At 38.5% G+C, this 12,462-nt stretch overlaps 1 protein-coding gene across 2 annotated transcripts in view; it reads left to right on the forward strand.

The window, feature by feature from the left end:
• Positions 1-2,065: 2,065 nt before the first annotated feature.
• Adad1 (adenosine deaminase domain containing 1) overlaps positions 2,066-12,462 on the forward strand; it is a 46,858-nt gene continuing 36,461 nt past the window's right edge. The window contains exons 1-5 of one of the 2 annotated variants that reach the window (XM_021195983.2): positions 2,066-2,245; positions 2,607-2,786; positions 3,497-3,685; positions 5,600-5,767; positions 8,486-8,554. In XM_021195983.2, coding sequence (XP_021051642.1) covers positions 2,128-2,245; positions 2,607-2,786; positions 3,497-3,685; positions 5,600-5,767; positions 8,486-8,554 — 724 coding nt within the window. In that variant the 5' untranslated portion in view covers positions 2,066-2,127. Of the gene's footprint in view, positions 2,246-2,606; positions 2,787-3,496; positions 3,686-5,599; positions 5,768-8,485; positions 8,555-12,462 lie in introns of those variants that run through there. The other variant, XM_021195984.1, reaches the window with a different exon arrangement.

Here is a 12,462-nt window from a genome sequence, read left to right on the forward strand (position 1 = left end):
TGTGTGTGTGTGTGTGTGTGTGTGTGTGTATTTAGAGGAGAATCTACAGGAGCTAATTCTCTCCTTTTTAGGATCAAACTTAAGTTATAATGTTTCACAGTAGGTGCTTTTATCCACTTTTTATCCACTGAGTCATTTTATATATTTTTTTCTTTTGTTCCTTCAACTCTACTTCTGTTCCACATCTATCTTTATATTTGACTTTAATATAATTATATTAGGCTATTAAATATTTTATTCCCATCTTTATGGTTAGCAACTGTTGTGGTCTCCAAGCCAAATAAACCCAGGCAATGGAAACACAACACAGTTAATATGAATCCATGCTGTGTGCCTAGATTAGGCAGATCTACTGCTACACTACCAACTTCCCCATAGAAAAGACCCCTTAGAACTTGCAGCTTCTCCAGGCCAAGTGCTTCTGCTCCACTTTCCTTCTTCCTCCTCCTTCTTCCTCCTTCATGGTCCTCTCTTTCTCCCTCCTTTTCTCCCAAAATCTTCAGCTCCACCTTCCCCTCTTTTCTGACCAATCACCAGCTCTAGCCTTTATTTTATAAATTAAGGTGAGAAGAAGGTTTACAGGAAATCAATGACTCACTCCTTGTTCGTAACCCCTCACAAGGAAAACGGAATTAACATCAAATATAATTAGTCCCAGGGCTATCCACAACAAGCAACAAAAATTTCCGGATCATTAGTTGTTATTGGGCTTTTGATTAAAGAAATTAGTTAAGACATGATGATAATAACTAAAGAAAAATAGTTACTGCAAATGCTACCTACTTACAAGAATGAGGTTGTTTTGCCTTCAGTTTCACAGTGTGTTGTGGATGAATGTTATCTCTTGCTATACTGGGTAAATAGTCATCAGTTCTATTGTCCTTTCCTCTTACTTTTTAAAATGGCTTTAATTCTTAAGAAGATCTGCCCATATCAAAGGGTCGATGTCATCACAATCTTGTGCTAACAAAACACAACCCTTTGGATGCCTCTTTCATTGCATCACAACACTTGATAATTCACTATTTAAAATATTATATATATATATATATTATATGTAAGTATACTGTAGCTGTCTTCAGACACTCCAGAAGAGGGCGTCAGATCTTGTTACGGATGGTTATGAGCCACCATGTGGTTGCTGGGATTTGAACTCCAGACCTTTGGAAGAGCAGTCGGGTGCTCTTACCCACTGAGCCATCTCACCAGCCCCTATTTAAAGTATTTTTAACTACCTATTAGCTAATACTTTGCTTAGGTCCTCTTTTGACCCGTATGAGAAAAAACTTAAAAAGGGACATAGGGGAGATCAGTCACCCAGATAGTGGGGCCATTTGCTTTCAGCCTCACATCTGGCTTCCTGATTGTTCTTTTGGGCTGCACTAGGGGATCTTCTGCTTGTCAGAGGCCTAACCCCTGGGCCCTTTCTCAGATCTTACCTGGAGACAAGGTGAAGGGTATCCTTGAAACAAGCCTCAGCTTTTCTCGGCTGTCTCCAAGGCCCCTGGGGAAGATGCCCATTGATAGAGACCCTGAGTAGTGTTAAGAAGACTTGTGTTTTGTGAGAGCTGGCACCCTCAGTGTAGACAACTGAGGCAGGGGTAAGCAACCGTGTGTTGCTCTGGGATGACTGGGGTCACCCTGTGTGTAAACAACTACATGGAGCCATGTAGTACTCTGTGACTGCTCTAGGTTGTCCTAAGTGTGTAGACGGCTGAGGTGGGAAGAAGCAGCTTTGTAGCGCTCTGTGTATAAGTCGGGGCGAGGACAAGCAGCCACCTGAGGAGGTGAGAGGGGCTGGGGCAGAGAGGCTGAACCTTGGGACTTTGTCTTCTACCGAAAGAATGCAACCTGACAAGGCCGGAAGAACGGGGTCCATAGAGATGAGGCCTGGAACCTGCGCACCATTCACGGTGACCCCCGGGTCCAGCTACGCGCGCATCCCGCGCGCGCAGGGCGCGGGGGCGGGGCCGGAGCGAAGGTCCTTGCTGATTGGACGAGGGGGGCCCACGGGGGCTCCGGCCCCCCGCTCTTCAGGGACAGCTCGAGGGGCCCTTTTGAAAGACGCGGCTGACCGCGTGGCCCCGCAGAGGCCTGAGGCGAGAGGTCGACGGTGGCAGCGCAGCAATGGCGACCGCGGGCGGCAGCCGACGAGCCTCGGGCCCGGGCCCTCGGCTCGGCCTGCCTCTGGCCGCTCACCTGCCGGCGAGCCTGGGCGGGGAGGGCGCGAAGGACAGCGTCGGGGGTGCGCTGGCGGGGAGGCCGTCGGTTTGGTTCTGTCCCCTCTTGTTCTTGGCTTTCTAGACCTTGCTAATGAGGCCCCTCCGTTCTGAGGAGGTTCACTGTTTGGTGGCAGCGGTGGTGGTGGCGGCGGTGGTTTTCCAATGGTCCCCTCAGCTGTTCCTTCTATTACCGTTTATAGTTGAGTTTAGGGAACAATTTGGAAAAGTTCATTGTTAAAACACAACACAAGCTTTGGGGTCAATTAAAGAGGGATCTGTTTGTCAGTAGCCATGGGAGCATGTGTGTGAGGGAAAAACTATCAAAAGTTTTGGGGGAGTTCCTTTTCCAGGATTTTCATTTTCTGTCAATCTCATCCTAAACAGGAGAGAAAACTTCCGGAAACAGTGACTGGTTTCAGAGTTCCAGGGTCCCCAGCTTTGCTCAGATGCTGAAAAAGAATTTGCCAGTTCAATCATCAGCTCAGACGGTAACTTTGCCCACCGGATATTCTTCTGAAAGTTGTAGTCTGTCGAATATGGCATCCAAGGTTACGCAAGTGACAGGTACAACTTTATTTGTAGAAGTACCTAGGTACGTTAAGATTCTGGGATTGTCAGTAACTGCTAAGTGATGTGGGTGTGGGTGTGGGTGTGTGATGTCTCTCATCTCTGTGGCCATGTGCCATTTGGAGTTAGGAACTGTGACATATTATACAATAGGAGGCCTGTAGAATTCTTTAACTTTGCAGATCACTTATTCGTTCCCACCTTCATGGTTGAATTACTTGAAATATAACTTAACCTGCCCCCACTATGGGGTGTCAGGGAAAGTTCTAGACTTGCAAGCACTTTGTATTCTACATACTACTTCACATAATATAAAGCAGCAGTAAACATGCTGTAAAACTTAGATTGAATTGGGATCAGACAGCTCAGTGGAATAGGCATTATAACAGACTGGAGCACAAAACTAGATTGTAGTCTCAACAAAAACAGTTCTATATCATTGCCATTCTAGACCTTAGTGACCTCATCTGTAAAAATGACTTATCTCTGAGACGTCACTAAAATTCCATTACTTTTTCTATCACATATGACATTTCTGTATAATGTGTCCTCAGTGTGCCAAAAGACATATACAGCAACAGGTAGTGGTTATAGGTGAGCCCAGACTCTAACAGGAACTGGGGGAAAACATGCTTACTGTATAAGGATTTAGTACTTTGACTCATTTTCTTTAAACCAAACTGACCAGAATAAACATGTGTTCTTAGGTAATTTTCCAGAGCCATTGCTTTCCAAAGGTCTTTCATCTATTTCAAATCCTGTCCTTCCTCCAAAAAAAATACCTAAAGAGTTTATAATGAAATACAAACGTGGAGAGATCAATCCCGTGTCGGCCTTGCACCAGTTTGCACAAATGCAGCGTGTTCAGCTTGACCTTAAGGAAACTGTAACAACAGGTAAGGTGGAAGTTGTACCAAATTATCCCAGGACTAGCATTTTTTCCCAATAAAAGTAGGGTATATAAGCAGTTTTACATTTACTTACCACACACAATGTTAAGGTTAAATAGGTATTTTGTGACAAACACACATTTCTGTCAGTGTTGGTCAAGTATTTGTTCTGAAATTATAGGATTCTGTGATTGTGCTACCTAAGGAAAAAAGCATGGTCAGATTTCGCCCCTGAAATGGAAGGATTTGATAAGAAAGGGGCACTTGCATGGTTGATATTGCCTCTGCAGAATTGTCTAGCATCTGCCATTCTCCTTTACACCCTTAAACCTGAAGTACATCTTACTGTGTGTATTTGTGGAAGGCTACAGGAGTATAATCAGAAGCAGAAAGACTTCTGGTCTCTTCATTTTGAGGGCTCTAACCAAGAACCTTGCTGTTAAGAGGCACTGACTAACAAGTGATAGTGAAACTAGCTTTAAAATATTTGTGTGCATGCAGAGAGTTTTGTTTCTGTAGTTTTCTAATGATTCCCTGTATGGATCTCAAAGATAGTATCTCTGCAACATAATTTAAAGCTCTGGAAACTTTACTGAAGATTTTAGATGCGTTTCTTTTTGTGAAATACCAGTAAACTTGACAAAAAGTACACTGTAGTACTTTCATTAGGTAAACAGCAGTCTCAATATTCGTTTAACTTCTTAGCTTTCCTACATTATTCTCAGATCACCCTTGGAAATATAAGCTATTAATAAGAAAGATAATTCCCAGTGGTAATACTTCGCTGCTCTGAGAATTGCCAGTGCTGTTCTGTTTGTTCTGTGCTCAAAGTTTATGAACTTGGGCTGTAAACAAACTAAAGTTCATTACTCACCTTTCTGATATTAAACACTTTCTAATAAATTAGTGTGTAATATACATGAGTCATCTGAGCCACTTAAGAAAGTAAAGTATTACCTGGTTTAATACATTTAGATTGAAATACAGGTAAACATGGGAAAATGGTAAATTGAGATGTTTAGGAAAGGGGAAAAAGCAAGATTAGCCAGATATGGGTTTAAGTTCCGAGTAAAATCTTATGTGTATGTTTTAGAAATAGTTAATGTAACATGATTCTAAATATGTGAGAAAATAAGATAGCAGTGTGTGCAGTGGCTAGTTCCTAGCCATCCCTAATCAAAGAGAATATATTTAAGTATCTAACATTAAATACTCTCATCTGTAAATTTAGGAGATGATTAAATTTTCATTAGGTAAATACAAAATCCACTTAAAAGGCATAGTGTAAAGGTAATCCTGTTGTGGAGTTTGTGCATGAATGGGTATTTTGTTTAATTCATGGAGACATCTTTTCTCTTGGTTGTTTTATTTCTTTCTATTTATTCCCTGACCTTTCCTTTCCTGAGTGTAATTGATTCAGTTGCTTACTATGATGACTTAATGGCTGTACAAAGTTTCTTCAAAAGGATCACTTACATTTTAGAACATTTAAAATTTTTAGGGTATTCCAAAGATGAGAGAATTCAATTTTATATATATTGAAATTTTAAAGATGAATATTACTAGAAGTTTTCAAATATTTTACTACTTCTTTGTTAGTTCAGTAAATATTTGAATGCAAACCATTGCCATACATTATACTGTAATCTGAAGCTGTCTTTATTGCTGGAATTGTATCTGTAGACAATGCAGCTGCTTAAATCCATCGGTTTCAGTTATAATGCACATTTTGGGGCTGATCTAATTGTAATTTTAATCCTTACTTGCTTTATAAAGAGTTGAGTTTACACTAAAAGGAGGTCATTTAATACTAAATAGTTTTCCAGAATTTTGTACTGGAATATTTTACTAACATGCAGACATTACTTGCAAGAATATACTGTGAATTATTGTAGCATTCATTCTGGGTTCTTTTTCAAGGAAATGTTATGGGGCCATATTTTGCTTTTTGTGCTGTGGTGGATGGTATTCAGTACAAGACAGGACTGGGACAGAATAAAAAGGAATCAAGATCCAATGCAGCAAAATTAGCTCTTGACGAGCTTTTGCAGCTGGATGAGCCTGAGCTGAGAGTTTTAGAACCAGCAGGTAAGGGCAACTGACTTGTGTGCTTGAATGTGCTATTCCCAAAAGGAATCAAGGCAGGCTTACTTAACAGCTATAGCATCATAGAATTTGAATATTTCTTTTTAGTTGTTGTTTGCTGAAATGTCTCATAGTTACAATTATCTTTTATTTTTATCACCAGAAGATACAATCATGTTTTGCCAGTACTCAGACTAAAAGGCATAGTCTTTGTGGTTTTGACTTAAATTTCCCAATTACTCTGTGATTTACTGTGTTTATTGGACATTATCTTTTTAAGAGGGAGAGACAGATTATGTTTAAGTCATTTTTTCCATTTTCAATCAGTTCTACTGTTACTGACTTTTAAAACTCTAGGTTATTCTGGTATTTATAAGATATATGATGTACAAATAAAAACATTCTATCCTGAGGGTTACCTTTAACTTTATTGGTAGTATCTTTTGATGTATAAAACATTTTGCTTTTGGTAAATCCAGTTTTATTTTGTTGTGTGTACCTTTGGTGCCATACCCAAGAAATTATTGCTAAATCTAGTGTCATGAAGTTTTCCTACTGTGGTTTCTTTTTAGAGCTTTATAGTTTTAGCAACTACATTTAAAACTTTTTGATAAATTTTTATTTTTGTAAAAGAAATTAGTGTCCGATTTCATTCTATTACTTTGTGAATATTAGTTTTCCCAGGAGCATTTGTTAAAAAAATAAATAAAAAACCAAACCATTATCACCCCTGTTAAAAAAGCACCTGGATTGTGTCTTTCTGGGCACTGTGACCTGTGTGTCTGTGCTGAGGTAAATATTAAATAAGATCCAGCACACTCCCACTCTAGTGCTGTCACGGGCAGGCCACACAACACCATGCTCCAGCAGGGTCCTATCGACTCTGTTCCACATTCCAGTAACCAAATTGATCCTCCAACCTCGAAGTTAGAGATCACAATACCCAATAACCCAGTAAAATCAAAACTCTTAAAGCTTACAGTTAACCAATCAGATTTATGTATCATTAAATCACAATTTACAAGATGCCAATACAATAATTTCAGAGCCAATTGTTAATGATAAAAGCTTTATCCCAATTATTCTAACATAATGATATCATAACTACCTGTGGCTGGTTCAAGCCATGCTGGTTCACGTTTGCCTCTATTCTCCTTCTCCCTTTCTCTCCCTTGAAATGCTATCTCTGCAAGTCTTAGTTCCACCTCCCCTTTCCCTGTCCAATCACAGGCCTCCTCTGCACTAAAGTAATTGGACAGGGAAAATCCTGCAACATGTCTGTCCTTATAACAATAATACATTGTATTGATTACTGTCATATTATTCTGATTACATAGCTTTGGAATAAGTTTTGAAATCTGGATATGTGGATTTTCCAATTATAGAGTTTTTTTTTTTCTTTTTCTTTTCAAAATGTTTGGCTGTTTGTCCCTGGTATTTTACAATGAAGTTTTCTTTGTACAGTCTTGCTTTACTTATTGAGATTATTTGTTCATAATAACTATAATTTAATGTCTTTAGTCTTTTTTCTGCTTGAGCCAAACTCTCTTGAGTAAATAGATTTTAAATCCTTCCTTCTGAGTTTTCAACTTGCTTTTCTCAAGTCCAGGTGCATGTGTCTGACTCTAGCATTTTCTCTAGAGGGAGGGCCTCGGGTAACAGCACCACTCCTTCCTGGCTGTTTCTATACCTTTAACGGGGTTCTCATCTAAATTAGTCTAGGGTGTTCTTTCTGCTTTCTTTTAACTAAATTAACAACCTTAGCTTCTAGAGCCTTTTCGATTACATTTTCAGATTTTTCTCTTTGTGTCCCTCTGGTGTAAGGCCATGAACATTCCTTGTTTTTCACATGCTCTTTAGCTTTTAGGACTGAGCTGGAAAACATTTACAAAGATTTGAACTGAACTCATTAGAAAATTTATAACATAGTCCTATTTTTTTGGTCAGAAATTTATTTATTTATTTATTTTTATTCAGCCATAGAATTTAATGTCACTTTGTCATTTGCATGAATGTATGGGACCATAGAATCATCAGGTTGAGTTAAAAAGTCAGTTGTACAAAAATTAATATTGTAAGTTTTCTCTCCTGTTTGTAATTAGAGTAAGGATAGTGTATCTAATGAAATGGAATAATAATAAGGAAAATATAATGTGGAAAGTTTAAAGTGGGAGAAAGGATATAGTGGAGTAATAGTGAAAAAAAGTATGACTCAAGGATATTATATATGTATATATACATGAATATATATAAACTCATTATGTTGTACGATTATTTTAGTATAGTCCTATTAGAAGCCTGATGACAGCATTTGAATAATTTTACTCATTTTGATAAAATGTTCAAGAGTTTTACATAGTATTATTATAATAAGTAGAAAGTGCTCCTAAGTGTCTGAAATAAGATTCTATTGAGTTTCAAAATATTGCCACTTTAACAAAAGAAGCTAAATTGCTGTTAAGTTCTGGAAACTCAGAAATTAGTTTGAATAACTGATGTCAAAATAGGAAAACCCGAGTGAGCTAGGGAGCATTTGATGATGACAGAGTTGGCAGAAAAGTATCAAGAATATAACCATTATGTATTGTTATTCTTGAATTTGTGTTTGTTTTTATTGCATTCTTGGGTTACTGTTATTGCAGATTAGTAAAGAGCTGCTAGCTTTCAGCACCCTAGAACATTGCCCTTTCATTGTTTCCTATGGTTTGGTTTTATTTACAGGACCTCCTCCTATCCCTGCAGAACCTGTTGTTACCCCTGAAGCAGCATATGTTTCAAAAGTGCAATATGGTAGGTAATGTTCTGTTTAGAAAACTAACCCACTGAAAAATTAAAATACACAGATATGAAGATATACCTTAACATTTTATTTAGACCTTTCATCTTGTATTAAAAGAGAAGTTTCCCCTTAAAAATTGCTTGTAGGAAGATGAATGAGGTTGGAGAGGAAATATTTAAAAAGGAATTTGAGCCAGTTCTAATGGTATGGCTATATATAAATCCTAGCTCTTCTGGGAGCTGAGACAGGAGGATAGCAAATTCACAACTTGCCACTCCACCAAACAGCCTGTCTGTCAGTTATGTGAGTCTTGTCTAAAAATATAAGAGGGAACTTAGGCATAGCTTGGTGGTAGAATACTTGCCTACATAGTGTGATAACTTTGGCTCAGTTGTCAGAATGACACAGAATAATTGGGGAGGGGGAGCATGTCCTTTTAATAAGGAGTCTATTACATACATATAGGTACATGTTATACATATATACATGCAGACAAAAATAGGAAAATACATCTTTAAAAATCATATATATACACATATATGTATATGTGTATATATCTATTTGAAGTTATATGTGACCAAAGACTAATTAACTGTCATTATACTTTTAATTTCTTCATTTTTAAAAATTGATATAAATCAATTACCTCATCAAATTGTGATGAGGATTAGGTTATTAGGCATAAAATACATGAGTATCTGGCACACAGAAAAAAATGTTCATTAAATCAGAACTTTCATTGTTTTATTTTGACTCTATCACATTCAGTATTGTATAGCAGTGTGTCCTTCACTGGTACACCATCATCTCCTGGAAGGCAGGACATTCTTAATTTTTCTGTTGATGATATTTGGGAGATACTTCGGACTTTACGATGTTTGCAAAGTGAAAAGTTTCCCTTTTACTGTTATCATTTAGTCAGGCTTGCTTTCTTTTAGTCAGCCCTGTATTCATTTTCCTAAGACAGACAAAGATCTCAAATGTGTTTGTGTGGACAGACAGGGAAATAAACACATTCAAAGGCCAAAATCCACCAAGATATAGGTATGGCCACTTGTCTTCAGAGGTGTAAGGATTCATGAATAGCCTCAAGGGCTCAGTCTACATGGGTGATTGCATAATGTTGGAAGAGGTTTTACCCTTTCTACTACTCCTGTATAGGACCTACATTCAGTTCCCAGCACTCAGAGAAAGCTGCTCACAACTGCCTGAAACTCCAGCTCCAGGAGGATTTGATGTCTCTGGTTCCTTCGGGCACCTGCACTCACATATACACCCCCAGTCCCCCCAATACTGACACATACACCTGATAAATATACTCCAGGAAGATTTAATGTCTCTGGTTTGTATGGGCACCTGCACTCACATATACACCCCCAGTCCCCCCAATACTGACACATACACCTGATAAATATACTCCAGGAAGATTTAATGTCTCTGGTTTGTATGGGCACCTGCACTCACATATACACCACTATCAAGTAGGCTTTATCTCAGGGATGCAAGTTTGGTTCAATATATGGAAATTCATTAACATAATCCACTATATAAACAAACTCAGAGGAAAAAAATCACATGATCGTCTTCTTAGATGCAGAGAAAGCATTCGACAAAATACAACACCCCTTCATGTTAAAAGTATTGGAGAGATTAGGAATTTAAAGCCGATACTTAAATATAATAAAAGCAATATACAGCAAAACAAACACCAATATCAAATAGAGACGTACTTGAAGCAACCCCACTAAAATCAGGGAGAAGACAAGGATGCCCACTCTCCCCTTATCTATTCAATATAGAACTTGAAGTGTTAGCTAGAATAATAAGACAACAAAAAGACATCAAAGGGATGCAAATTGGCAAAGAAATAAAAGTATCACTATTTGCAGATGATATGATAGTATACAGAAGCAACCCCAAAATTCTACCAGAGGACTTCTCCAGCTGATATACTACTTCAGCAAATGGGCTGGATATAAAATTAACTCAAATAAATCAGTAGCCTTCCTTTATACAAATGATAAACAGGCTGAGAAGGAAAGTACACAATAGCCACAAATAATATAAAATATCTTGGGGTAACTCTAACCAAACAAGTGAAAGACCTTTATGACAATAACTTCAACTCTCTCAAGAAAGAAATCGAAGAAGATCTCAGAGAATGGAGGCATCTTCCATGCTCATGGATTGGCAGGATTAATATAGTAAAAAATGGCCATCCTACTAAAGGCAATCTACAGATTCAATGCAGTCCCCATCAAAATCCCAACACAATTCTTCAAAGACATGGAAAGAGCAATTCTCAAATTCATCTGGAAAGAAAAAAAACAGAATAGCCAAAACACTTCTTAACAATAAAAGAACTTATGGGGGAATCACCATCCATGACCTCAAGTTTTACTACAGAGCAATAGTGATTAAAAAAAAAACAAAAAAAAAACAAAACAAAAAAAAAACAAGCAAACAAAACTGCATGGTATTCGTACAGAGATGGGCAGGAAGATCAATGGAATAGAATTGAAGACCCAGAAATAAGTCCACACATTTATAGACCTTGATCTTTGACAAAGATGCCAAAAATATACAATGGAAAAAAGAAAGCATTTTCAGTAAATAGTGCTGGTCTAATTGGCTGTATTTGGAAAAATGAAAATAGACCCATATTTATCACCTTGCACATAGCTCAAGTCCAAGTGGATCAAGGATCTCAACAAAAAAACAGTGACACTGAATCTAATAGAAGATAACATGGGCTCAACCCTCTATGCACCTTCCCTACCAGAGGAGAGCTTGCCTCCTGGGTGGTCTCTGACCCTGGGACTCAGGTGAGATCACCATTTTCCCTCCAGTGTCTTTCTAAGGCAGGTCCACTCAGGAAAGCACAGGCAACAGCTTCTAAGACAGGGTCCTCCAGGAAGTGGGGCTGTTCCACAGCCCTCTGAACTCCTCTTGCCAGGAGAGAGCTGGTCTCCCAAGAGTGCTGATACAGACAAACAGACACACAGGAGGAACAAGCTCCAGCCAGAGACTGCTAAAACATCTAATACCAGACATTACCAAATGGCAAATGGCAAACATAAAATCTTACCAACAGAAACCAAGACTACTTGGGATCATCAGAACACAATACTCCCACCACAGTGAGTCCTGGATACCCCAACACACCAGAAAAACAAGATTTGGATTTAAAATTATATTTTATAATGTTGGTAGAGGATTTTAAGAAGGACATTAATAACTCACTTAAAGAAATATAGGAGAACACAGCTAAACAGGTCATCCCAGAGCTGACCTTAGGCAAATTCCTCCTGGAGAGAACTGGTCTCCCAGGAGACAGACACACCTGCTGACAGGAGGGACAAGCCCCAGTCAGACAGCAAGATCACCTAACACCAGCAATAACCAGATGGCAAGAGGCAAGGGCAAGAACATAAGCAACAGAAACCAAGGCTATTTGGCATCATCAGAACCCAGTCCTCTCACCACAGCAAGCCCTGGATACCTCAACACACCAGAAAAGCAAGACTGATTTAAAATCATATCTCATGATGATGATAGAGGACTTTAAGAAGGACATAAATAACTCCCTTAAAGAAATAAAGGAGAACACAGCTAAACAGGTAGAAGCCTTTAAAGAGGAAACACGAAAATCCCTTAAAGAATTACAGGAAAACACAACCAAACGGGTGAAGGTATTGAACAAAACCATCCAGGATCAAAAATGGAAGAAGAAACAATAAGAAATCACAAAAGGAGGAAACTCTGGAGATAGAAATCGTAGGAAAGAAATCAGGAGCCATAGATGCAAGCATCACCAACAGAATTCAAGAGGTGGAAGAGAGAATCTCAGGTGCAGAAGATTCCATAGAAAACATGGACACAACAATCAAAGAAAATGCAAAATGCAAAAAGATCCTAA

Source organism: Mus pahari, chromosome 4, assembly GCF_900095145.1.
Source record: "Mus pahari chromosome 4, PAHARI_EIJ_v1.1, whole genome shotgun sequence".
Classification (NCBI taxonomy): domain Eukaryota; kingdom Metazoa; phylum Chordata; class Mammalia; order Rodentia; family Muridae; genus Mus; species Mus pahari.